The sequence below is a fragment of the Pristiophorus japonicus genome, chromosome 16 (assembly GCF_044704955.1).
Source record: "Pristiophorus japonicus isolate sPriJap1 chromosome 16, sPriJap1.hap1, whole genome shotgun sequence".
In the NCBI taxonomy this organism is placed as follows: Eukaryota; Metazoa; Chordata; class Chondrichthyes; family Pristiophoridae; genus Pristiophorus; species Pristiophorus japonicus.
The window spans coordinates 13,235,343-13,262,926 of NC_091992.1; the positions used below are offsets into that span (position 1 = coordinate 13,235,343).

General features: G+C 41.2%; 1 protein-coding gene across 9 annotated transcripts in view; it reads left to right on the top strand.

Annotated features, from left to right (window-relative positions):
- Positions 1–26,866, top strand: part of LOC139226329 (kinase suppressor of Ras 1-like) — a 222,899-nt gene extending 196,033 nt beyond the window's left edge. For 7 of the 9 annotated variants that reach the window (XM_070857001.1, XM_070857003.1, XM_070857006.1 and 4 more), the window contains 8 exons: positions 211–259; positions 1,573–1,967; positions 2,634–2,730; positions 3,939–4,072; positions 10,344–10,475; positions 10,827–10,962; positions 12,194–12,327; positions 14,606–14,776. In XM_070857001.1, the coding sequence (XP_070713102.1) occupies positions 211–259; positions 1,573–1,967; positions 2,634–2,730; positions 3,939–4,072; positions 10,344–10,475; positions 10,827–10,962; positions 12,194–12,327; positions 14,606–14,675 (1,147 nt within the window). In that variant the 3' untranslated portion in view covers positions 14,676–14,776. Of the gene's footprint in view, positions 1–210; positions 260–1,572; positions 1,968–2,633; positions 2,731–3,938; positions 4,073–10,343; positions 10,476–10,826; positions 10,963–12,193; positions 12,328–14,605; positions 14,777–16,738; positions 16,774–18,911 lie in introns of those variants that run through there. The other 2 variants (XM_070857004.1, XM_070857009.1) reach the window with 2 other exon arrangements.
- Positions 26,867–27,584: the final 718 nt, after the last annotated feature.

Consider the following 27,584-nt stretch of genomic DNA (forward strand, 5'->3'; position numbering starts at 1 on the left):
CAGAGTTATTGCTGTGCACATTGAATTTAAGTGCAGAAATAGTTTTTGCACCCTGTAACATGGCTTGGCTCTTCAGCTTCCAAATATCCAATCGGAGTTCGATTTTTGGTTCTGCTTGCCTGCTTATCTCATTCAGATTTGCATAGATTTAGACTATTGCCAGGTTGTTATACAGGTACCAAAATATAGAGTATGTTCTTTCTTTTGTAGTACTGTAGAGGAAACTGAGCCAGAAGCTGCTGAAGATCTGGATGCAGAGGTATGTTGGCATTGAATCATCAGGACAATGCAGCATTGTTGTATACTGCGGTAAAGTTTGGTCATGCAAAACTCTGGTCCTATTTTTGGACATGTGTCTGGTATTGTCAACCAGTGCCTCAGTTGGTAGCACCTTTGCCTCTGAATCAGAAGGTTGTGGGTTCAAGTCCCACTGCAGAATTTTGCGAACAAAATCTAGACTGACACTCGTGCAGTGCTGAGGGAGTGCTGCACTGTCGGAGGTGCCGTCTTTCAGATGAGACGTTAAACCGAGACCCCATCTTCCCTCTCAGATGGACGTAAAAAAATCCCATGACACTATTTTGAAGAAGAGCAGGTCAGTTCACCCCCGCCTGGTATCCTGACCAATATTTACCCCTCAACCAACATCACTAAAACAGATGATCTGGTCATTATCACATTGCTGTTTGTGGGAGTTTGCTGTGCGCAAATTGGCTGCCACGTTTCCTACATTACAACAGTGATTACACTTCAAAACGTAAAGTGCTTTGGGACATCTGGTGGTTGTGAAAGGCACTTTATAAATGCAAGTCTGTCTTTTTTTCTTGGATGTGGCGTAGCCATGCATCTGCACTAAGACATGAAACTTACACCCACATTTAAGTTACGAATATTACTTTTAGACCTGTTGCATTGGTCTTTTCTTCAGACAGAAACACAATTGCATTTTATTTACATTTCATTCAGGCAGCATTGGCTGCCAGGAAGACGAACACTTCACTCTGACATTTTATTAAGGCTTTGTAAAGAGTATAATTAAAATAAACAAATTCTATCCTGATTGGGAATTAATGGAAATAATTAACTTGTAACTGCAAAACTTAAAGAAAAGTTGTTCAAAATATACTTAACTGATCAACACTTGCATTCATACATTTTATATTTACTCAAAATAAAATTGCAAGTGATAAAATCTTAAAACTGTAAATAAGAAGCTTAATGCAGGAGGCACTAACTCAGTGGGTTTGTGTTCCTGTGTTGCAGTACGATGGGATGCAGGCTTATTGTTAAGAATTTTGCTTGGCGCATTTACTGATCTCCATATAGTTTGGGAGACTGAGCATTGCTCCTCAGGAGGTGAGAAAATAAATTGACCCAGGCAATTCTTGTGCACTTCTTGAACGGTTCAAGGCTGAGGTTAGTGGAAGCCTTGGAGCTGATTATCTGCCAGCTCGTCACCACAAGGACTACGAGAGAGGGGGAAGAACCAAAGCACATAAAAAATAATTGATTTAAAATCAAATCAAAATTTCATTCACACAATTAAGTTATCCCTTTTCTGTTTCCTCTCAGAATGAAGACCAAGTACCTGAAGATGAGGAGACCAATAAATCAGGATCAGAGTATGAGACTGATGAAGTGGATGACTTGCCAAATACTAGGTCCCACTGGAAAGGACCAATTTCTCGCAAGGCCAGCCAGACAAGTGTCTTCCTACAGGAATGGGACATCCCGTTTCACGAATTGGAAGTTGGCGAGCTGATTGGCAAAGGGCGATGGGGCAAAGTTCACAAAGGACGCTGGCACGGAGAAGTGGCAATTAGGTTGTTAGAGATTGATGGGAATAATCAGGATCACCTGAAATTGTTCAAAAAAGAAGTGATGACTTACCGGCAAACGAGGCATGAAAATGTGGTACTTTTCATGGGAGCTTGTATGCATCCTCCTCATTTAGCCATTATTACAAGGTACATCAAATATGAATGTTCTCTGTATATTTTTTGTATTATGTTCCTGCTGCATTCATCAACATGCATACAAGACTTCAGACATTGCATTGAATTTTTTGTGCAAAATAGCACTCATATTGTCTCTTCCCCTCCCCCACCCCCACCCCGCACCCCAAAGTAGTAATTATTTGAACAGAGCAAAAATAGATAGGGGTCTTGTGGCATGGTGTGTTGGTGCAGAGTACACACTACACTAAACCCCAACTGGTGCTGCTCCATCATGATGGAAAGTTGCCTTTTTCGGGTGATGAAGGATCTTGCTGAGAAGAGGAATATCTTGCGTTCTACACGGGGATGGTGTTTTGGGATGTCTTACTAGCTGTCCACAAAAGGACATTACCAAAAGCCTTTGGAGAACTATGCAATTGCTGCCTCCTCCCTGCCATAGTGCATGGCCAGGCAGATCTGGCCATTTAGTCATGTTTAACCAGCCTTCACTTGCTTGATCAATGAAAAGTTTAAAAGTTAGTTGGAGAAATCAGAATGTTGTTTAGCTAAACACACCTATTTAATCATCTTCGTCCTAGTTTTAGTTTGTTTTGCCAAAAAGCCCAACTCCTAATTTTTAGTGTTGCATGATATTTTCTGGTTTTACGTATAACCAAATATGTTCTTATCTTTTAGTTTCTGTAAAGGACGAACACTCTTCTCATTTGTCAGAGATTCCAAAACCACAGCAGATATTAACAAGATGAGGCAAATTGCACAGGAAATTATAAAAGTAAGTTTATATAAGAGGCTTTTAATAGAAATTTCTCTTTATTGCGTTGAAGATTTATTTAGTGTTTTTTAAACAATATTTCAAATAGAATTAGAATTTCTTGTGTCATTGTCGGGTGTTCAATGCCTGAAAAAGGGGGGCTCATTATTAGTTTCATATCAAAGGGCTAATCTATAATGAGCTTTACCAATGGACGAGGATTGCAATTTTGCTTAAACCATGCATGTGATTTATTTTCTGAACACTGTAGTTATCATGCCACATATTACAGATTGGACCTCTTTGGTCTGGGACTCTCTGGTCCAGAAACATCCATAGTTGGGCCTGAGGGAGAGGAAGGTTTATTTTTTAAAAAGCATCAAACCAGCGTGTTAACCACCGCTGGGAGCAGCTGTCAGCTAGTGAGTGTGTGCGCGGCGATTGGCTGGAGCAGCTGTCAGTGAGTGTGTGCTGAGGGAGCCGCCCACAGGCTGTCAGCACGTGCGCGCACACACAGGAGCCCGAGCGCTGTCGACAGGTAAGCCTAAGCTAGGCGTGACCTCCCGTGGTTCGGACAATTCTCTGGTTTTGGCACCGGTCAGATCCCGAGGGTGTCGGACCGCAGAGGTCCAACCTGTAATAACTTTTTGAAAAGGACATATTTGAACTTTGTCATGGAATGGAGCTGCCTGTAGTGATTTCAAACTCTTTTTGGGGTCTGTATTCATTCTACCTCCGCCCCTCAGTGTTTGTGCTTCTGCCATGGTCAGGCACTATCGTCTCTCTCTCCATATAGTTGTTTTATTCTCCCTATTGTATATTTCCCACACATCGCTCCCAATTTGTTAACACGGCAGCACTATTCTCTCTTGTGGTACTTTAAAGCAAGAGGTATTTTTCCATCCAAGCAGCAACTTTCAATTCTTCGAATTGCTTTTATAGATTTTATGTTTCAGAAGACTTCACTTGACTGCTATTTTAATCGTTTCCCTCTTTATTATTATATTTATAGCATCTTCTCTGCTCCTCATGCCTGGAGGCCAGTCAGACAGACTGAACTCCATGCACCAGTTTTCCCTTTCATAAACACCCTTGATATTTTACATTTGTGTTCTATCAGACATTTATACTCTTGTTTTGGGCTTTGTATTTATCATCTCTGTGCAGTTAGTTCCTTCCCTTATAAATCTAATTCCCCAGCTGTGGAATTTCAAATTCTTTTCTTCTAGGGGATGGGGTACCTTCATGCAAGGGGTATTGTGCACAAGGATTTGAAGTCAAAGAATATCTTCTACGACAATGGAAAAGTTGTAATCACAGACTTTGGACTATTTGGTATATCTGGTGTGGTACAAGAGGACAGGTGAGATAAGGATGTACCCACTAGGGCAATCATTGTCAGCTATGCAGACGATTGTGTTTATTTTCTTGAAAATGTTGTCTCATTTATTTTCCCCTCTTCGTGTTGGCTCCTTGTGAGAATATGGTTCCATAGGCACTGGTTGTCATCTGGTACCTCACCTACATTGCTAATATTCATGCATGAGCCTTAGTAGTAAGTGTGAGCGGCTGTTGGTTCGATGGTGTAATGGTGAGCACTCTGGATTTTGAATCTAGCGATCCGAGTTCAAATCTCAGATCAGCCATGATCTTATTGAATGGCGGAGCAGGCTCGAGGGGCTAGATGGCCTACTCCTGTTCCTAATTCTTATGTTCTGTTCTTGTGAGGGGGGCCAACACGGAGTTCGATCCTTTCCTCTCCTGATTCCCATATGCGTACCCTCAAAAAGGGGTCACTGGATAGTGATTTGGAGCGTCAGCTTTGGGTGATTTCCCAAACGGGGATGTTCCAACAATTGTAGGGCCCCTACCATGACTGAGATCTGGCTAATTCCAGATAGACTGCATTTCTATAGATTCTTTCACAATCACCGGACGTCTCAAAGCGCTTTACAGCCAATGAAGTACTTTTGGAGCATAGTCACTGTTGTAATGTGGGAAACGTGGCAGCCAATATATGCACATCAAGCTCCTATGAACAGCAATGTGAGAATGACCAGATAATCTGTTTTTGTTATGTTGATTGAGGGATAAATATTGGCCAGGACACCGGCTCTTCTGCTCTTCTTTGAAATATGGTCATGCATGGGATCTTTTACATCCACTTGAGAGAGCTGACGGGGCGTCGGTTTTACGCCTCGTCTGAAAGACGGCACCTCTGACAGTGCAGCACTCCCTTAGCACTGCACTGTGTCAACCTAGATTTATGTGCTCAAGTTCCTGGAGTGGAACTTGAACCCACAACCTTCTGACTCAGGCGAGTATGCTACTCACATGTCTCAGCTGCAAAAGATAAAATTGCGAAACCATCGAGGCACCATCCACCAGAGGTTGAACAGTCATCTCCTTAAGCAGTTCAATTAATATTTTGAATCCAGCCTTTTAATGGGATTTTTTTTTTTTAAGGTTGATAGTTGAAATATCTGTGCTCCAATACAAGTTCAGATGAAATGATGAACTGCATTAATTGATGAAAAATGCAGTCAGTGTTTCCTTGATTCAGCATGATTTAGCTCCCAAATTTTAACACAAACTTTGCTTTTGCAGTGTAGTTTGAAGAGAAAACTATTTTAATTGGTTGTGGGTGGCAAGGCTTCTTTAGGTCAGTTGAAACCATTGACCATTATTTCAGGATAACTATGAATCACAGCCACATGATGGACAGAGAGAATTTTCATTCTTGTGACTAAGAGGACAATAATGTTAACCCCTGAATGACTGCAGTAACATTTCTGAATTGAGTCTGCAAATATTGCAAGATTAGAGCATTGCAGAAGTGCTATCTTGCACTGTTCTTTCTGAATATGGATGCACATGGTTACAGTGAAGAAAGTTTCCCTGCCTGTATTTTCTTACAGAAAACTCTCTTGTCTCATAGAAGTACATTTATTTAGTGTCTTACATAAGAACATAAGAATTAGGAACAGAAGTAGGCCATCTAGCCCCTCGAGCCTGCCCCGCCATTCAATAAGATCATGGCTGATCTGGCCGTGGACTCAGCTCCACTTAGCCGCCCTCTCCCCGTAACCCTTAATTCCCTTATTGGTTAAAAATCTATCTATCTGTGACTTGAATACATTCAATGAGCTAGCCTCAACTGCTTCCTTGGGCAGAGAATTCCACAGATTCACAACCCTCTGGGAGAAGAAATTCCTTCTCAACTCGGTTTTAAATTGGCTCCCCCGTATTTTGAGGCTGTGCCCCCTAGTTCTAGTCTCCCCTACCAGTGGAAACAACCTCTCTGCCTCTATCTTATCTATCCCTTTCATGATTTTAAATGTTTCTATAAGATCACCCCTCATCCTTCTGAACTCCAAAGAGTAAAGACCCAGTCTACTCAATTTATCATAAGGTAACCCCCTCATCTCCGGAATCAGTCTAGTGAATCGTTTCTGTACCCCTTCCAAAGCCAGTATATCCTTCCTTAAGTAAGGTGACCAAAACTGCACGCAGTACTCCAGGTGCGGCCTTACCAATACCCTATACAGTTGCAGCAGGACCTCCCTGCTTTTGTACTCCATCCCTCTCGCAATGAAGGCCAACATTCCATTCACCTTCCTGATTACCTGCTGCACCTGCAAACTAACTTTTTGGGATTCATGCACAAGGACCCCCAGATCCCTCTGCACCTCAGCATGTTGTAATTTCTCCCCATTCAAATAATAATCCCTTTTACTGTTTTTTTTTTTTCCCCAAGGTGGATGACCTCACACTTTCCGACATTATATTCCATCTGCCAAACCTTAGCCCATTCGCTTAACCTATCCAAATCTCTTTGCAACCTCTCTGTGTCCTCTACACAACCCGCTTTCCCACTAATCTTTGTGTCATCTGCAAATTTTGTTACACTACACTCTGTCCCCTCTTCCAGGTCATCTATGTATATTGTAAACAGTTGTGGTCCCAGCACCGATCCCTGTGGCACACCACTAACCACCGATTTCCAACCCGAAAAGGACCCATTTATCCCGACTCTCTGCTTTCTGTTCGCCAGCCAATTCTCTATCCATGCTAATACATTTCCTCTGACTCCGCGTACCTCTATCTTCTGCAGTAACCTTGTGTGGCACCTTATCGAATGCCTTTTGGAAATCTAAATACACCACATCCATCGGTACACCTCTATCCACCATGCTCTTGATATCCTCAAAGAATTCTAGTAAATTAGTTAAACATGATTTCCCCTTCATGAATCCATGCTGCGTCTGCTTGATTGCACTATTCCTATCTAGATGTCCTGCTATTTCTTCCTTAATGATAGTTTCAAGCATTTTCCCCACTACAGATGTTAAACTAACCGGCCTATAGTTACCTGCCTTTTGTCTGCCCCCTTTTTTAAACAGAGGCGTTACATTAGCTGCTTTCCAATCCGCTGGTACCTCCCCAGAGTCCAGAGAATTTTGGTAGATTATAATGAATGCATCTGCTATAACTTCCGCTATCTCTTTTAATACCCTGGGATGCATTTCATCAGGACCAGGGGACTTGTCTACCTTGAGTCCCATTAGCCTGTCCAGCACTACCCCCCCCCCCCCTAGTGATCGTGATTGTCTCAAGGTCCTCCCTTCCCACATTCATGTGACCAGCAATTTTTGGCATGGTTTTTGTGTCTTCCACTGTGAAGACCGAAGCAAAATAATTGTTTAAGGTCTCAGCCATTTCCACATTTCCCATTATTAAATCCCCCTTCTCATCTTCTAAGGGACCAACATTTATTTTAGTCACTCTTTTCCGTTTTATATATCTGTAAAAGCTTTTACTATCTGTTTTTATGTTTTGCGCAAGTTTACCTTCGTAATCTATCTTTCCTTTCTTTATTGCTTTTTTAGTCATTCTTTGCTGTTGTTTAAAATTTTCCCAATCCTCTAGTTTCCCACTAACCTTGGCCACCTTATACGCATTGGTCTTTGATTTGATACTCTCCTTTATTTCCTTGGTTATCCACGGCTGGTTATCCCTTCTCTTACCGCCCTTCTTTTTCACTGGAATATATTTTTGTTGCGCACTATGAAAGAGCTCCTTAAAAGTCCTCCACTGTTCCTCAATTGTGCCACCGTTTAGTCTGTGTTTCCAGTCTACTTTAGCCAACTCTGCCCTCATCCCACTGTAGTCCCCTTTGTTTAAGCATAGTAAGCTCGTTTCTGACACAACTTCCTCACCCTCAATCTGTATTACAAATTTAACCATACTGTGATCACTCATTCCGAGAGGATCTTTTATTAGGCGATCATTTATTTTTCCTGTCTCATTACACAGGACCAGATCTAAGATAGCTTGCTCCCTTGTAGTTTCTGTTACATACTGTTCTAAGAAACAATCCCATATGCATTCTATGAATTCCTCCTCCAGGCTACCCCGTGCGATTTGAGTTGACCAATCAATATGTAGGTTAAAATCCCCCATGACTACTGCCGTTCCTTTTTCACATGCCTCCATTATTCCCTTGATGATTGCCCGCCCCACCGTGAAGTTATTATTTGGGGGCCTATAAACTACGCCCACCAGTGACTTTTTCCCCTTACTATCTCTAATCTCCACCCACAGTGATTCAACATTTTGTTCATTAGAGCCAATATCGTCTCTCACAACTGCCCTGATATCATCCTTTATTAACAGAGCTACCCCACCTCCTTTCCCTTCTTGTCTATCTTTCCGAATCGTCAGATACCCCTGTATGTTTAATTCCCAATCTTGGCCACCCTGCAACCATGTTTCTGTAATGGCCGGCCTTTCACATGCCACACTACGTAAACTTGAAGTCATCTAAAACTCAGCAGCCCGTGTACTAACCCGCACTGTCAAGATCACCAATCACCCCTGTGCTTTCTGACCTACATTGGCTCCCAGTTAAACAATGCCTCGATTTTCAAAATTCTCATCCTTGTTTACAAATCATTCCATGGCCTTGCCCCTTCCTATCTCTGTAATCTTTTTCAGCCTCACAATCCCACAAGATGTCTTGCAAGGTGGGACTGCACGCACCTGGTTCCATTCTTATCTATCTAATCGTAGCCAGAAAATCTCCAGCAATGGTTTCTCTTCCCACTCCCGCATCGTTACCTCTGGTGTCCCCCAAGAATCTGTCCTTAGTCCCCTTTTACTTCTCATCTATATGCTGCCCCTTGGCGATATCATCCGAAAACACAGTCAGTTTCCGCATGTGCGCAGATGACACCCAGCTCTACCTCTCCACCACTTCTGTCGACCTCTGCTTGATATCTAAATTGTCAGATTGCTTGTCCGACATCCAGTACTGAGCAGAAATTTTTTCCAATTAAATATTGGGAAGACCGAAGTCATTATCTTTGGTCCCCGCCACAAACTGCGTTCCCTAACCACTGACTCCATCCCTCTCCCTAGCATCAATCTGATGGTGAACAAGACTGTTCGCAACCTGGGTGTCATATTTGACCCTGAAATTAGTTTCCAGCCACAAATATGTGGCATAATTAAAACTGCCTTTTTCCACCTCCATAATGTTGCCCGCCTCCATCCCTGCCTCAGCTCTTCTGCTGCTGAAACCCTCATTCATGCCCGTGTTACCTCTAGACTTGACTACTCCAACTCATTCCTGGCCGGCCTTTCACATTCCACACTACGTAAACTTGAAGTCATCTAAAACTCAGCAGCCCGTGTACTAACCCGCACCGTCAAGATCACCCATCACCCCTGTGCTTTCTGACCTACACTGGCTCCCAGTTAAACAATGCCTCGATTTCAAAATTCTCATCCTTGTTTACAAATCATTCCATGGCCTTGCCTTTTCCTATCTCTGTAATCTTTTTCAGTCTCACAATCCCACAAGATGTCTGCGCTCCATAAATTCCGGCCTCTTGAACATCCCTCATTATAACTGCTCAACCATCGGTGGACATGCCTTCAGCAGTCTGGGCCCTAAGCTCTGGAAGTCCCTCCCTACACTTCTATGCCTCTCTACCTCTCTTTCCTCCTTTTAAGATGCTCCTTAAAACCTACCTCTTTAAACAAGTTTTTAGTCATCTACCTTAATTATTTCTTCTATGGCTCGGTGTCAAATTTATCTGTTTGTCTTGTAACACGATTGTGAAGCACCTTGGGATGTTTTACTACGTTAAAGGCACTATATAAATAAAAGTTATTTAATTAAAAACCTTTGTTTAATTTCTTTGATTCTGTGGATAAAAGCAGCATGTGACATTGCAGTGAATCAGACCAAAAACATCCCACGTTGTGTTGATTTTGGCTGGATTGGCAATGGGAGCAATACAATTGGCTTTCGCATCACTGGGCTGGCATCAAGAGGAATGGAAATCTTGCAGAGGTCCTATTCCTAAACATTATCACTTGGAAAATCTTTGGGTATGGATGGACTGATGCTTGACTGTGATGGCCCCTGTAGTCAAATATACTCAAGTTCACACTTAAGAATGGCCCCTTGGCCCAATGGTGTTCATTAAACTGCATCCCATCATGAGTTGGTGCTGTCAAAAGAGGGGGAATCTTTTACAGATCTTGTACGTTTTCTCATTTGGTGTTACTAGGTATTCAAAACTAGTTATTTAAAAATGAGGCTTCTAATTTTATTCTTATGACAGGAGAGAGAATGAGCTGAAGCTGCCAAATGGATGGTTGTGCTACGTAGCTCCTGAAATAGTCCAAGAAATGTATTCAGGCAAGGATGAAGACAAGCTCCCGTTTTCCAAGGCAGGAGATGTGTATGCATTTGGGTATGATCTAAAACTTTTATTATGCTTGCAAATTAGCTGCAGCTAATATTTATTCGGAAAATATTTTTTATTTTAAGTGTGATTCTAAAGACTAATTATTTTTCTGTGGGGAAAATTAATTTCCTGCAATGCAAGGCTTCAAGATGTTGTTCATGGATGTTTGTAATCTCGGTGGTTTGTCATTTAATGGGGTGTAATTGGTGCGCATTCCAAGTAAACTAGTTAATTGAATGTTTCATTACAGCCTATAGTATGAGTGAGATTTTTTTTTGAACCTCTGCAATTTTCCATAATGCACATTTCTGATTTTCTGTGTTTTTTGATATTCAGTTAGTTTCCTAATTCTTGCAGGACTATTTGGTATGAACTTCAAGCAAGGGATTGGCCATTCAAGAACCAACCTGTAGAAGCAATAATCTGGCAAGTTGGCAGTGGGGAAGGAGTGCAGAATCTTCTTGCTCAGATTTCCTTGGGAAAGGAAGTGACGGTGAGTAAGGGTTATCGTGGTTTGTGTAAGTGTTACATCAAGGCAGTAAAAAGAAGGGCCGAGGGGCAGCACGGACCAGCCCACACTGCGATATGTGTGCGCACTAGGTCCGTGCAGCAGAGCAGGTCTCCGGTCATCCTGGTTAACCCTTGCCACTGGATAAAGGCCTAGCTTTGTCAAGCCCGTGTGGTGGCTGGTGTGCAACGGTCACCACACGTTAAAAAAAAAAATCCACGCACAGGCATCTTCCACCCCTTCAATTGGAGTTCAGGACTGGAACATCGGGTCCTTCATTGAAACATCTGTGAACTCATTCCTTTTGGTGTGGAAGCAAGTCATCCTCATTTGAGGGACCACCTATGATGATGAAGATGAAAAAGGCTGTAGAATATCTGCATGTTTATTTTTATTTGAAAAATCTTTTTTATACTTGCAAACATTTTAAACAAGCAAGGACTGGAGCCTCCGATTAATGTCTGGCTCCTTTCATTTGAATAAAGATATTTAAGAGGAAATTGGATAAACGTGTTTGAAAATCTATGCTTTATAGTTGGAGTACTGTGCTCACTACTTGGGGATTAAATTGCAACTATATCTTTTCCATGTTATGAATAATGGTTACGCACCCTCTTTTCCCTCCCCCCACCCACCCGATGGCCTCATGTGTAAATGCACTGCCTGGTATCACTAACCCATATAAAGCAGAGGATCCGAGGTTCAATTCCTACACCGCGCACAGTTGGAGCACTGAAATTGGCCTCAATGACGCAAATTAACCTTCAACCCATCACTAAACTTACTAGAAATAAAAAACAGAAAATGCTCAAAACACTCAGTGGGTTAGTCAGCATCTGTGCAGAGAACAGGTAAGTTCATCTTTCTGGCGTAAACTCTTGGTCAGAACTGGAAGAAATTACAGATGAATGTCAATGACGAGAACAGAACAAAGGGAAGGAGGGGGTAAATACTTACGTGCACGCACACACTTAAATCAAAAACATGACCAATAAAAATAGCTGAGTGGTATTGAAGACATTTGAGACGCAGAACATGTGAATAACTGAGGCAAGTAGGAATTGAAGTGGTTTAAAAACTAGCAAAGCAAAGCAGGCTCCAAGAGCCTGGGGAGCAGAAAAAGTTAATCGACACCAGCTCAAGAACCCTTCTGATCTAAATCCCACCATCACCAAAGGAACTGAATCACTGACAACTTGTTCTGCTTGCTCTGTAGGAAATTCTGTCTGCATGTTGGTCTTATGATCACAATGAAAGACCCACATTTACTCAACTGATGGACATGCTTGAAAAACTGCCAAAACTCAACAGGCGACTTTCTCATCCAGGCCACTTCTGGAAATCTGCAGAGTTAGTATCCCAAAATTTTCTATTTTGTGCCTTGCATTGTAGTGATTCAATCTACTTGGTAGCATTCAATCTTTCTTTTTCCCTGACTCAACTGTTCGTTGTTCGCAGTGCCTGTGCTTACTGCTCTATCTTTTCAGTCCTTGTGCTGCTGGCGGCATGTGTTTAGATTTCTTTTGGGCCATAAGTGAGCATTTAAACTGCAAGGATTTAACTGAAGTTTTGTAATTTTGCTTTATACACTAGTTTACCAGAAAACCAAAGTGGTTTATAATAGCAATTTAATCTTTTTATTACTTTTATTTTCTTTGTTTCTCATGAAATTAACTTTCTCCCTGTGCCAAGCTCAGTCACAAACTTTTAAAAAGGGCAGGCAGTTATGCTACCAGACCCCTCTCAAAACTGTTCTGTATACAGTTACTGGGCGGTCTGAGAGAGGGCCTCAGAGTGACACTCCCTTCCTATATGAAAGCATCCAGCCTTTGACATTCCCCCAATGGCCCAGCTGAGATTGGTAACTGTTAGGAATCAAAATTGGGTACTTCATAATATGGCATATTGAGCTATGTGAAAAATTACTGTCTGTTGGTCCTTTTGATGCTAATAATGCATAAATAGAATATAAAACTCAGATAAATACGCATTTTTTTTTTTTAAATCTCTCAAACCTGGGACTTACGGGCGTGAGATTATGCCATTTTATAGCACCTATTTCCGCACTATTTGTCTTCTCTGGTATTTTATCATTTTCATAGCAATCTTAGAGTATATAGATAACTGGACATGTCTTAACACTTGCATTGAGAGACTTCAAATTTAAACTGACCTCCTACTCATCAGTCCCAATGACTCCAACTTCCACCTGGTAAAACGGCACTATAAAATTTGGCTCGAGTTTTCAGTTACTGGAAGATAAATTTTCACCTCACAAACAAAACGATGAAGTGTCGGAATGTAATTAAACTGATGGTTATTGTAGCAAATTTCCTTCTGTGCTGCCTAAACAAAGTATTTTTGTTCATGTTTCCCATTTGCCATCATTTTGGGCACTTCAATAGCCACAGGAAACAATGAGGTCAGTTTTTGTTTTCAGCACACACTGGGTGGACAGTGGGTGGAGCGATGGGGATGCTGTCCAATGTCATTGTCGAGAGCTCCAATTCATTTTTATTGTTTGGTCTCCTTGCGTTAATATTGACCCGCTGCCAGTGCTGATTGTTCACTGACCAGCAGCTCGCCATTCGGGGGTGAAATCTGCTGGCTCCTCTGTTGTAGCCAAGCTAGAAGTGGGACATTAAGGGATGGCGGGAATCCTGGGGTGGGGTGAGTGGTGTGGGGCGACGGCACAGAGGGACCAGCAGCAGATGGTAAAAATTGTGAGGCCAGGAGGAGCCCGCCCCCCCCCACCCACAAAAATCATTGGCATAGTGGATTTTAAACTTCTTTGGAGTGACCTTCAACAGCCCCTCAAAGGACTGTAGGTCTGGCCACTTGGTTCCACTGGCTGAGCGCGCTCTCCACCTAGCAGAAGATCACAATTGCATCAGCAACCCTAAACGCAGTATGGGAACCCAACTTATATGTTTTAATGGAGCTCCTGCCTGTTGCGGATGAGAGCGCTGGCCACCTACTTTCAGGCCTGCTCGAAAATCGGCTCATGTTTTAAAAACCAACTTCAAACATTCAAGAGGAGGATGAGCATTAATCTCTTAATTGGTGTGAATTGTACAGGTTCAGCAATGTGCCACCCATCCAAAAAGTGTCATTTCAAGTGCTTTTTTTAAAATGCTTACTTTTCCACAAATTGTGCTGGTGTAGGTGATGGAGCTTCCACCCACTGGGTGCTGCTTGAGAGCTGATGTCACGTATTGCATTTTGCACTCTGAAATGTATAATTGCTATGTATGAATGTGAAAGAAAGTTGAGATTTGGCTACGTTTTTTAATCTTATTTTCTGTTAACTGTATGTGTTTTGTTCTGACTAAGTTATTGCTAACACTTATTTTCTCTCTCTTTTTGGTCTGTTCATCACCTTCCTCCATCTGCCTTCCCATCCTTGTGTGAACACTGTGGTATCCTGTTGTAATTCCTTGGACATCCATAACTCTGGCCTGCTAACCTACTATCCTACTACACCTGACCTTTCATTTGAACACCTCGCCATTCACCTGTGTTTAAACTTTGAATACTGTTGTTGAACCTTGATATTCTTGCTATCCTTTTATCTTCAATGCTCTTGGGAATATTTGAATCTTGGTGACTGTGAATCATCTTCTCTAAGATGTTGGCATCCTTACTCCCTTCACGAGCACCACTGGCACCGAGCCTTGCATCACCACCCTGCTTTGTAAACATCAATGAAACCCTTGAGAAAGGCTAACTTGGATCTCGTGTACACTCTGCTGTTTTTCTGTAGTATTTCTCTTTCTAATAAAAGTAGTCTTCCTTTTGATTAGTCTCATTTTTCTGTTGGTGGCAGTTTACCAAGCTATAGCAGCCCTTTCTAAAAAGTTTTAGCTATTTTTTGTGGGTCTCCTCGGGATTTGGGTGAAATTGCCAAATATTTCACTGTTAACCTGTAGATCTAAACATGTGATAGTAAATCCTGCTAACACTGGTCTCCAGTGGTATTTCTTTCCACATTCTGATGGAAGGCAAGAAAATAATTTTTAAAAGCTAATGGAATGTTGGTCTTTATCTCAAAGGGGTGGAAGTTATGTTGCAGTTTTATATAAAGCTCTGTTTAGTCCCCATTTAGGGTACTATGTTCAGTTCCGGGCACCGAAGGATATATGGGCCTTGGAGGGGGTACAGCACAGCTTCACCGGAATGATACCGGGGCTGAAAAGGTTAAACTGTGGGGACAAGTTGTATAGACTATGCTTTTATTTCCTTAAGGTATAGAAGATTAAGAGGTGATATAGTTGAGGTGTTTAAGATGATTAAAGGAGCTGGTAGGTTATATTGAGAGAAACTATTTCCTCTAGTGGGGGGGTCAAGAATAGCGGGACTATTAGAGCTAGGCTGTTCAGGGTTGATGTCAGGAAGCACTACTTCACACAAAGGGTAGTGGAAATCTGAAATTCTTTCTCTTCTTTCCCCCCCCCCCCCCCCCCCCAAGAAAGCTGTTAAAGCTGGGGGTCAATTGAGATCTCTAAAACTAAGATTGATAGATTTTTGTTAGGCAGGGGTACTGAAGGTTGTGGAACCAAGATGGGTAGATGGGGTTGAGCTGCAGATCAGCCATGATCTAATTGAATGGCGGAATGGGCTCGAGAGGCTGGGTGGCCGACTCTTGTTCCTATGTAGCAGGTAGAAGTCCCCATTGTAGTGCACCATGGAGTGTTTGGGTGCAAGTTTGCACCCGCGAGTCCCTGTGCATCGAATGCCAGCATGGCAGGAGGATCACTGAGCAGAGACCAGATGCTTACCCACAAGTGGGGGGGAGGGGGGAATTCAAGGAAGCATTATCCAGGCCATGTTTGAACAGCCCACCTCCTAGCTGTTGATTAAAGTGCAACTGGCGAAAGGCATAGGAGCAGGTCTTCAGGCTAAGAAGGGTTTGGGGTGGTTAGATTTCAAAGATGGGGAAAAGCTTACAGAAATATTTAAATCCTAGAGAACATAGTAAACTGTAGCATAATTCTGCATTTTTTCTGATTCTATGATCTCTTGAACATTGAAAAAAGCATCAGGAGATTGTTTCATACAGTGCAGTGTTTTGGAATATTGTAAATGTGAAGTTCAGAATGGGTTATTACAAAATCCAGACAAATGTTCTTCCCATCGTTTCCCAAAACAATCTGTGCTAGTTAGTGGATACCCTATTAATGAGAACACTTGCTTAGTTAATTCACTATTTGCTTAATTTGATTGAATGAAGTGGTTGCAAGGGGTTACCAGGACATTTTTGTTGAGGTTTTTAATTTTGAGAGTTTGGAGGCTGAGACAAGTGCAGGAACCTGGGGTTTGTAGTGGGAAGGAATAGCCTTCAAGTCATCTTGGCATTAAAGAAAAGAGAAAAGGAAATGTAAGCATTATTGTTTGACGATATAAAATACATCCATGACTTGTTTTCTGTTTAGTGGTACAGTGAAAGATTTTAAATGGTTTCCATTGTCGCAATGTACAAAAGTTAGGGCAAAAAATAGGATAACTTACTGTTTAACAAAGCTGTTATTCCACTAACTAAAAAGTAGTTTAGAAACTGTGTATTTGAATATGTTGCTGATCAGTATTTTGGAACTCTGCAAATATAGAACTATGGCCAGTTTGTTAAAGTCGGAAAACGCCATGTTACCGGTATTTGTAATAAACTGTGATTGATTGGAAAATATTTTAAAATGTGTTACTATTACATTTGGCTTCTAAGATTTGTCTCTTCATTCTAAACAATGTACTGTATCTCATTTAGGTTGTCATTCTGAAAAAAAGAGACCGCAGCAAGTAGTGAGTAACTGCTTTCACTTTTAGATATATTAACTTCCTTCCCAGCTTCAAAATTTTATGTAATTTTATCTGATCCTTCCTTGTGATCTGTAACCCAACATGCAATCTATAACCTCCTCAAATATTTATCACAGTAAAAAAAAAAGGCTAGTCAGTTAAGCAGTCATTTTCCAGTGACTGGATACCAAAATGAAGTTTATCACTGTTTCAAAACTATTGTTTATTGCACATAACTCAAATTACATGATACCAAACATTTACAAGTTGCTTATAGTTCTATATTTACCTGGGCTAAAATATTCCAGTGGTATGATGGCTTTTTGGATGGTCCAACTTTGTTGAACAATAAGAACTAGTTTATAGCAAACACCTCTTCCCCTCGCAATAGATTTTACTTCAGAATATTTTAGATCATGGTTGACATTTGCATTGTAAATATGCCAGTCCACCATTTTAATACAGTGCTAATATAATCAGAAGAATTAAGGTTTTAAAAAAAAACTTATGCTCAAAAATAACTATACTCTATATTCCCATTAAGCTGTGCGGCCATGCAGCTGTTGGAGCCCCCAAAGCAGGCCACTTGCTGGCTTCTCAATGAGACATATCACACATGCGCAAAATTTGGTATGGGCAGCGAAGTCTGTTACAGGGACCGTACACCCCCCAAAAAATTAGGGGGAACATATCTCCCTTGCATTTAGAGATAGAGTTTAGAAAATGATTATGCTGTTCAGTCTTTCTTCATATAGTATGCCCAGATCGGTCTCAATCAGTTCTTTCTTCAGTCTTTCCTGTACATAGTGTGTTTTGACACCATGTTACCACCACTTGTACATTTATTGCTGCTCACTAATCCTGAAAATAAACAGCAAGTATGTTACCAAGTTTCCATGCCCTCCCACTGTCCTTAAGTAGAATGCCTTCCCTTAAGGTGCACATCCAGAAGAGGAAGCTATCCACATGGACCACCAATAGTCAGGACACAATTGCACGGGGATTAATTAGCATTCCAAGTTGCAAGTCCATCTGCAGTGTGTGTCCGGTGTCTTTATTTTGAAGAACTCTTTGGCTTTGTCCAGAGGACCAGATTTAATTTGAAGCCTTGGGTCTGTTGTGATTGAAATCCAGAAACAGAATGTATACATTAATTTATTCATTTGTAGAAAACATAACGAGTCAATTGTAGCAATAAATTGTAAAATATTTGAAAACATAATCCTTGTGCCCTGATTAGAGCATGGGTGAGTGTAGTTGATGTGTGGAAAATGAGTTTATATTGTTCAACCTAATGGGCCTTTTCTATTCCTGAAGATGCTTTTATAGTATGACCCTAAAAGTGTTAAGTTCTCTACTTCCAGGTAAATTTTGGTGTAGGATTTTAGAACACAGTTAGCATTAGAGCTGGTTTTATATTCAGAAATTAGCATCTTTTTCCTAATACTCTGTTGCCTGTACTAATGAAGGAAATTAATACTGAAAGCTTGTGATTTGCAGTTTTTCACGTGCATGGTTTGAGTTGGTTTCTTTTATCTTAACACTGATTAACTTTGAATTCTCCTGTGTTTTTTTTTCTTCCTTTCCAGGTTGTAGCTGTTGGTGCAATATCTGGATCTGCCTTGCATGCATCCAAACTTGCTCCCCTGTGATGCAACAACTTTGGCAATCATTTCCATCGTTAAACCTTCCCAACTTAACCCTCGGAGACAACGTAACAGTAATCCCTAACCCTCCCAAAGCTTCTTTGCCTTTCTGATTTTCTTTCTCTGGGCTAATGGCTTCAAAGATAACATTGTTTGCAGAAAACCACCTTTCATATTAACAGAATGAGCCTGGTTACCTGGAAATACTTCAAACACAATACCTGCCACTGAACTCGGTCTGCTTTTACTGCTGACTATACTAATACTACACGCACGCTGAAGAAGCAAAACATCTGCACTGTGTGTGGTTTTCTACTTTTTTTAAAGTTTTCATTTGACGATTAGCTCTGGTCCAGATTTTTAAGTTAACTTGACTACTCAGTGACTGTAGGTAGGAATACAGTTGGCTTGTCTTTTCTGTGCAGTCACTTTCCCTGCTGTGATGGAATTGAAAAAAGAAGTTAACCTATTTTATTTCTCCTGTTCTCTCTTCAGCATTAATAGTAGCAAAGGTCTTGCAAGGTTCGAAAGACTTGACCTGGGAATTCTGGAACAGCAAAGCAATCCAAAGCTTTAATGTGATTGCTCACTTTGTTTTACATGGGCTGTGTTGCAGCGATACCATTATCAAGTTATGTTCCTCAAAATATTTCCAAAAAGTGTTTCTTCAAGATTCACTACATTTTTGTGCAACAGTTGAGTTGGCTAGTAAAAGAGGAAAGGACAGATCTGTTGAGTATCAGGAGACTTGGTTGCCTACACATAAAATGGTTCATTAAATAATACATGTCTTGATATAAGTGGCAGCAAAAGAGCTGTCTCAAACATGCCTTTTAATTGATGGAGATTTTGCAACATCAGTTCTTTCGAAGTTTTATGTACATTTAAATTCAGAGAGTGCATCATAAAAACTCCTGTTGAATCCACAGAATAATAATTGAGTCAAAGAACAGAAACTTAGTTAAGCTGTTCACATTAAACTGTTTCACATTGATTGAAGACTTACCTGCTGAATTGTTCACGATCTGCTGCTGATGACCGATACGAAAGGCAAGTTATGGACAGCTTGGATGCAAATCTTATAATCGGGGCCAGATTTCTTTATCCTGTAAAATTGTAGGTACTGCGGGCACAGAATTAAAAGGGGAGCTGGAAAGGCGGGGGAAATTCTCAACCAAATTCACAATTTGAGCATAAAGCAGCAAGTGCTTTAGATAGAACAATAAGCTAACAGAACATCTATTTAAATTCTTCCACGTGGGATCAAAATTAAGGTGAAGGATCTACTTAAATAACAGGTGATGCAAGTAACTGATCCATAAATTTTCTGTGCAGCGGGTTGGGGTGTGTGGTAATGGATATTGATTGACAAACTTAAATTTACTTGCAGTACTTTGCACACACACATATCTATTGACAGCAGTCTGCACTGCACCAGTGTGTAGAAAGTCTGCACAAAAGTTCCTGTATGACAAGAATAGCACAGAGAAGATGTATTAGAACTGCTTTCAGGGGAGCATTGTACCAATCGCAGTGTCATCGCTGGTCTGATGCTAAATGCACTGACCTTGATCGAGTGGACCATTGTTACTTTCAAGTCCCACGCGTGAGCCATATTGACCCGAGATTCAGTGTCATTTTGATGCAGTCTACTTGATTTACCTTTATTAGTGAATAGATGGTAAGAAATATTACCCTGTACATTTTCAACATGTGACCCCCAAATATCCAAAATGTGTATTATCCTCAAAAGTGTGGTAATTACAAGAAATGAAGAGAAAATGCAAGAAAAGCATCCTGCTTAGATCCTCTTTCCCCTGTTAACACAACTACGAGACAAACTGTAGTGAGAATGTGGGTGTTGTTTTCTGTATTTTATTTTAATTTGTGTCCTTTATTGAACTATTTACACCTAACCAGTTACTAAAGGAAAATTCCTGGATCTTGTTTGCTGCCTGAGTCCCTGAAAAGACCCTTCCTCTCTCTCTCTGCCCTTTTCCCCCACTCTCCCTTGGCGGGGGGGAGGAGAGAGGAGGGGTTGAGGAATCCCTTGTCTGACTGTGTGGGTTGCCCAGTGTGTGTGCTTTCTGTCTAGCACTTGCCTAATTTACACAAACGCGAGGCTGCATGAATCCTGGGCCCTGGACCAGGAGTTCTAACGTCAAAAAGCTCGGCACCCCAGTGAACAATTCAGGTCTTGGAGTTTAACCCTTTTGTATTTAACATGGACTCAAGGTTCCATCCAAAAAGCTTACATTTGACTCAAGTGTCCAGGAAAAGCCCTCTAGTAACTGGATCCTGTACCTGAGGTCTAGGCTAATGCTGAGGACCACTCTGTAAATAGAGCCACATTCAATGAGTGTTTACATACAAACTAAATTCTTGCTAATGTGAAACAGACAATTGTTTGAATAGTCTTTTTCAAAGATTTTTGAACTACAAAAAGAAGTGGTAATTAGAAAAAGAGACCTCTGTATTGTAACTACTAATTTGCCATGAAGACCACAGATTCTGATATTTAAGTTCTCCTGTGTTTGCATGAACATTTTGGTTTGGATGAGATTTGCATTGAAATGTGATGTAACTGAGACAATCAATATTTCTTAAATAATTCAGATTTTAAATTATTTTTCCCCTCTGACTTATAAAAGCCTTCTTTAAATTTGCAGTTTAGTTTACATAACATGCTTATGGATCATAGTACTGTAAAATGCAATATACCTAACCCTATCCGGACAATACGGGTGGAAGTACAACTAGGTTGGATAACTGAACAGATACAATTTCCCTCTGTAAAAGACAATATGAAAATACCAATCAAAATAACATTCAACTCTTTTCAATAAGTCAACATGCAGTACCATCCATTATTTTTGTGGGTTGCACATTTGAAAGGTTTTGCACCATATTTAAAATTGGGGGGGGTTCAGAGATATAATTGATTAGGGTTGAAATTAATTTTGAAAATTACTTGTTGAATGTTGCAATCTATGAAACACGTGAATCATTGAATCTTGACCTGTATTTTGAAGCCAGTTCCAGAGGTGGTTATTTTAGACTGATCGGATTGTTTAATCCCTGAGTCCTTTGTTCGTTCGTTCATTTAATGACACTGATCATGTGTTGCCACCTTGAACGCTCCTGCTGAGTTAGCCATTGCAAAAGGAAATAGATTTTGGATTCAGCAGAGTGAACTAGCTCACACAGGCACCAACAAAACACACAAAATTAAGGAAGCTGTTCTCATCAGCAATAAGCAAGTACAGGTTTTGGGTAAAGAAGGAAGACATTTTAGACAGATTTCAACTTTTTGCTCTATAAATGAGGGATGTGCTCCAATTGTTGCTGTTGAGTATCATTGGCGCACTTGTTGCATAACACGTTTAGAGGTATCTTGTGACCCTTTGCAGTAGATGCACTAGTACAGTTGTTTCCAGCTTCCTGTTGTGTCCTACCTTGCATCAAGTCCTGCTCACCAATCACCCCTGTGCTCGCTGGTCTACATAGGCTTACTGGTCCAGCAACAACTCCTTTTTTAAAATCCTCATCCTCATGTTCAAATCCCTCCATGGCCTCGCTTCTCCCTATCTCTGTAACCTCCTCTCGCCCTACAACCCGCTGAGAACTATGTGTTCCTCCAACGCTTGTGCATTCCCCACTTTCTTCGTCCTACCATTGGCAGCCATGCCTTCAGCCGTCTATGCCCTATACACTGGAATTCTCTCCCTAAACCTTTCCACCTCTTTCCTCTAAGACGCTCCTCAAAACCTACCTCTTTGACTAAGCTTTTAGTCACCTGTCCTTGTGTCTCCATTTTTGTATCCATGTAAAATTTTGTCTTTTTGCCCTTCTGCGAAGCGCCTTGGGATGTTTTAATATGTTAAAGGTGCTATATAAATGCAAGTTATTGTAACTTTATATAAAAGTTGGAAAGGTTCAAATTTTAGAAACAAGACTTCAGGTGGCTGAAATTCTTTGGGGGAGTTCTGCTGATCTTCACCTCAACTCAGGCAGAAGGCTGGTGGTTCCCCTGGAAAATGGAAGAGACACTGGAAGTTTTTGGCTTGCATGGAACCTCTGCCTGCCCCCTAACGAGGAAAATGTCATTGGAGGTGGGGATTCCTTGGGCTGAGAGTTCCTGTTCTGTTTGCTAAGTCAGGACCCAGTCTTTCTGTGGAGCCCAGCACATCGAGTGAGTTCAGCTATGCTAGCCTCTAAACGGACAAATATAGGCCCCCACCGGGGAAAGGGTCTGCACCTCTTGAGAAAAGCAAGATAATTAAAAACTTCTACAGGGAGCTAAAGAGAATGTGGCCTGGGTTGGGAGGGGTGCCCGATGCTGGGCGAGCACCGGAGTTTGTGGCTGAATGGGGCAGGCGGGTGCCAGAGTTGTGCCCGTAGTGGTGCCTGTGCCTAGTTGCACCATGCTCTTAAGGGACCTCTTGCTGACCCTGCAAACTCCAATGGAGTTGGAGCTCAAGAGTATTGGCAGGTGCAATCCTGGTATTGCATCCCAAGCATTTTCAGCTCCCTGATCCTCCAAACTGTTCACTCCTTCCAGTGTGTTATTGCTATGTTGTCGTTTTTAAGTTGAACGTGCAATGGAAACTTAAAGTTAATGACAGAGTATATAACTTAAAACTGAAGACAACATTCTATCCACATCCTGATCCAATTATCCCCTGCCCTCTGACATCGCTTCGCCTGAAGCGTGCACTTGGTCTCAACCCCCATGGATGTTTGACTCGTTGAACCTTAAATATGCGGTGCCCTGTAGTCTGCAGTGAGTCCTTGAGGATTACGTAGAATGTACAGCACAGAAATTGGCCATTTGGCCCAATAGGTCTATGCTGGTGTTTATACTCCAAGAGCCTCCTCCCACCCCTCTTCATCTAACCTTGCCAGCATAACCTAGTAGCTCTAGTATTAAAATAATAGTCTGTTACTCCTGAAGTTATAAAATCTTTGCAACCACCATATTAAGTATTAGTCTCATAACAAAATACTGTTGCGCTAATGATTCCAAATTTTAACAGGAGTGAAGATTTTCACCTAGAGTTGACAGTTGCAAACAGTAGCACCGAGTGCATTAGATTTGAAGTTTTAGCTTTCAGCCTAAACTGAAATTTGAACTTGTCCTCTTATGGTGGCTCTGGCAATTCTTGCCGAAGCCTCCAAATGGAGTACTCAGTGGGGCTTTAGGTCTCAAATCTCCTTCCCCCACCCCTCCAAAAAGGTCATATTGTGTTGGGAATTTGAAGCCGGTATTGATAGTTGCAGAGAAATCTGTTCCACCCTTCTGACTGAAGGAGGATGCATGTAACCAGAGGTAGGAGTGGGGGAGTTTAAAGGACAAAAAATATAGATGACATCTGAGAATCCTGCAGAGCTGTGACGACTAGGCAAGTCCATTTAGTTCCAGTGATATGTGAAATTGAAGGTCAGTAGTTGGTGTGCGAGAGAATTGAGGACTGTAGTTGAAGAAAGGACAAAGAGTTGAAGGTTTTGTGAAAAACGTAAAAATTGAGCAGCTTGAAAAAGGTTATAAAACCAATGGTAATTTAACTAGAAGTTGTTTGGTAGAGATGTTGCATATAAAAAAACGGGTAATCAGGAATACGAATGATAAACCATGTAACTTAATGCAGAATTTGATGATCCAGTGGGTAAGAGCTAGTTTGGAAAAGCTTTTTTTTTGTCGTGGAGATACCTTTGTGACGAGACCATTCTAGTTCTTCCTGTTGTTCTCAGCTTTAGGCTGGAATAATTTCAGTTAATCCAATCCTGTATTCCAAGAACAAAGGATCTAGGAATGAAAAGGGTCCATTTATCTCTGATCAGACAATTGCCAGATATGTACTTATTTCATTTCCCTATCTCATTATGTACCATTTTAATTCCATTTAGAAATAGCTCTAAATGTTCCTTCCTACGACACATTTATGCAACTCTTTTCAAATTCGTTTTAATCTAAGGATAAGGGGTAAGCCATTTAGAGCCGAGATGAGGAGAAACTTCTTCACCCAGAGAGTGGTGAACCTGTGGAATTCTCTATCACATAAAGTTGTTGAGGCCAATTCACTAAATATATTCAAAAATGAGTTAGATGTAGTCCTTACTACTAGGGGGATCAAGGGATATGGTGAGAAAGCAGGAATGGGGTACTGAAGTTGCATGTTCAGCCATGAACCTATTGAATGGCGGTGCAGGCTCGAAGGGCTTAATGGCCTACTCCTGCACCTATTTTCTATGTTTCTATTTCATTAATCTCTGGGTGGTTTCCTATCCAATGTAGGATTTCCTCAAATCAACCTAATTGTAACTCGTTTCAGCTCCATTAATCTTTTATTTAAAAAAAAATGTTTACTCCATTTAAAGTGGATAAATGGATTTTTACGGTGTCAACCTTGTCTCATTAATAGTACTTGCTTCTGCCTCAGAAGGTCATCAGTTCAAGCCCCATTCCAGAGACATGAGGACTGAAGTCGTGCTGCACTGTTGCAAGTGCTATCTTTCAGATGAGCCGTTAAACCAAGGCCCCATCTATCCTCTCAGATGGACATAAAATATCCCATGGCACTATTTGAAGAAGGGCAGGGATGTTCTCCCGGTGTCCTGACCAACATTAATCCTCAATCAACATAATTAAATCAGATTTTCTGGTCATTTATCCCTTTGCTGTGTGTAGGATCTTCAGATGCATAAACTGGCTTGTCAGATTTCTCTACATTACAACAGTGACTGCACTTAAAAGTACTTAATTGGTGTTGTGATGCCCTGAGAATAAGAACATTGCTATATAAATACCAGTCTTTTTCTTTCAGTTATTAAAATAATCCCCTCCCCCCCCACCCCCGCTGCAATTTTGCAAGCTATTATACCCTGTACTATTCACTAATGGAGAATTGGAGACATCCTATTTCCAGGTCTTTGCCAATGTTTTCACCTCTACTCACAGTGGCAGTTTGGGTTGTCAAGCTGGATTTAACCCCGCCCCTCCTCTCTGGAATGGTACCTCCTTCAAAGCGCCCACCTAAATTGGGAACTCTGCACAGAGAATTGCAGTACAGAAATCCACAGCTCCCCACTGCGGAAGTGCATTGTTGCACAGGACCCATACATATATTAAACAGAAAATACAGAGCGGCTCAGGCAGCATCTGAAAGGGGAAACAGTAGAGTTTGCGTAGGATGCTTGCACCAGACCCATACTAAAACGTTGAGCTGCTGTGTTGTTTCCGATATTGACTCGTCCATTAGTGGCTCCAGCATTTTCTGGTCTTGTTTGCTTTTTGGAATTATCACTTTTAAAATGTATGTTTTATTCGTGTGCTGGTAATACAGCTATAACACAAGCTACTTTCAAAGTTCTGAAAACAAATGACCTCATTGAATGTAGCCTGGTGAAGGAATGGGCGCAACAATGATTGACAACAGTCTGAGGGACTGCCTGTGATGATGAAGTAAAAGGAGCAAAACTGGGATTGAAAAGACGGCTATAATTTGGAGTGGCTTCTGTGTTTTGAATGGCCTCCCTCGGCTCATAAATAAAACAATATATTCATTACTCTCATGGTTCGAAGATTCTCTCAGGCGTGTTTATTTAATTTTTGGTTTTGTAACAGTTGCTACTTTTCTTTGTACTGCACCTGAGATTGAATGTAATGCAAACGTGTTACAGTGGCACCGAAGTATATTGAAGCAGAGTAGCATGGTAAGCCCGCTGGTTTCAGTGCAATCTTGAACATGTATTATGAATGTAAATTACATTTTATATTGGCTTCCTGAAGCTAGGTGTAGCATTTTGGTACTTCAGAAATTCTATACATGGATTCTCTGTGTATGTGTGTTTTTTTTTAAAGGGGAGTTTTCAATAATTTATTGGTGGCTTAAACTTTAAGGATTGGGTGTTTTAGTGTTGGATTTTTGCACCTTGTACACTGGTGCTGTTTTAAGTATAGTGCTTCCTTTGAAAAATATTCTGTATGTTGCTAAGTGGAGGACGCCATTCTGCAGTATTTTGCAATAAGTGGTGTGTTTTCAAAAAAAATTATTATGGGATGGTTATGCAAGGGAGCGGATACAACACAAGTTTTCAACCCCAGAAAACAAATAATGTGAAAAATGGCTGTTCTGATTGTATAATATTGCAGCAGTAGGTGAAATGCAATATATGTAAATGGTGGCTATTAAAAAAAACATTTGTGTAAGCAACTTAATTAGATTTGAATGTGATGTAAATTTGTACAGTAAAATTATATTTTCTATAAACTGGGTTTGTCTTCCAGGAAACTGCAATTAATTTATATGTGAATCTGTTAGTATTAACCAAGGTCTATGTTTAGTTTATGCAACCCCAAGAGTCTCGGTATGCTGGATGAATTCTGTATCAGACATGTAGGTTTTTGTGCAGACAATATTGTCTTAATGCTCACAATAAAGATTTCCATTTAACAATTGTCCTGTCCTTTATTACGGGGTGACTCCTGCCAACGAACCGAAAGTGGAGTGACTCCTGCCAACGAACCGGAAGCTCGGCAGAATAATTCTGCGCATAACTCGGGTCCCAAATGTAAAAATTAATGTTCACCACAACAGACGGGAGGATCTGAAGTGCTGAAGCACATCACTAATAAAGTTTCATTAATGTTACTAGGTTGGGTTAATGTTACTGGTGATTTTTCCAGTTTCAGAACCGTTGTCTCGAAGGACAGTCATAGGCAGTCTCTCGGAATCGAAGAAGACTGAGTTCTTACGTGGCTGTACAGTCCAATATGAGAACCACAGTCTCTGTTTCAGGTGGGACAGATAGTCGTTGAGGGAAAGGGTGGGCAGGGAGCCTGGTTTGCAGCACGCTCCTTCCGCTGCCTGCGCTTGATTTCTGCATGCTCTCCGCGATGATACTCGAGGAGCTCAACGCCCTACCGAATGCACTTCCTCCACTTAGGGCTGTCTATGGCCAGGGACTCCCAGATGTCAGTGGGGATGCTGCACTTTATCAGGGAGGCTTTGAGGGTGACCTTGTAATGTTTCCTCTGTCCACCTTTGGCTCGTTTGCCGTGGATGAGTTCCAAGTAGAGTGCTTGCTTTGGGAGTCTTGTGTCTGGCATGCGAACTATGTGATCTGCCCAGCGGAGCTGATCAAGCGTGTGGTCAGTGCTCACAGTAG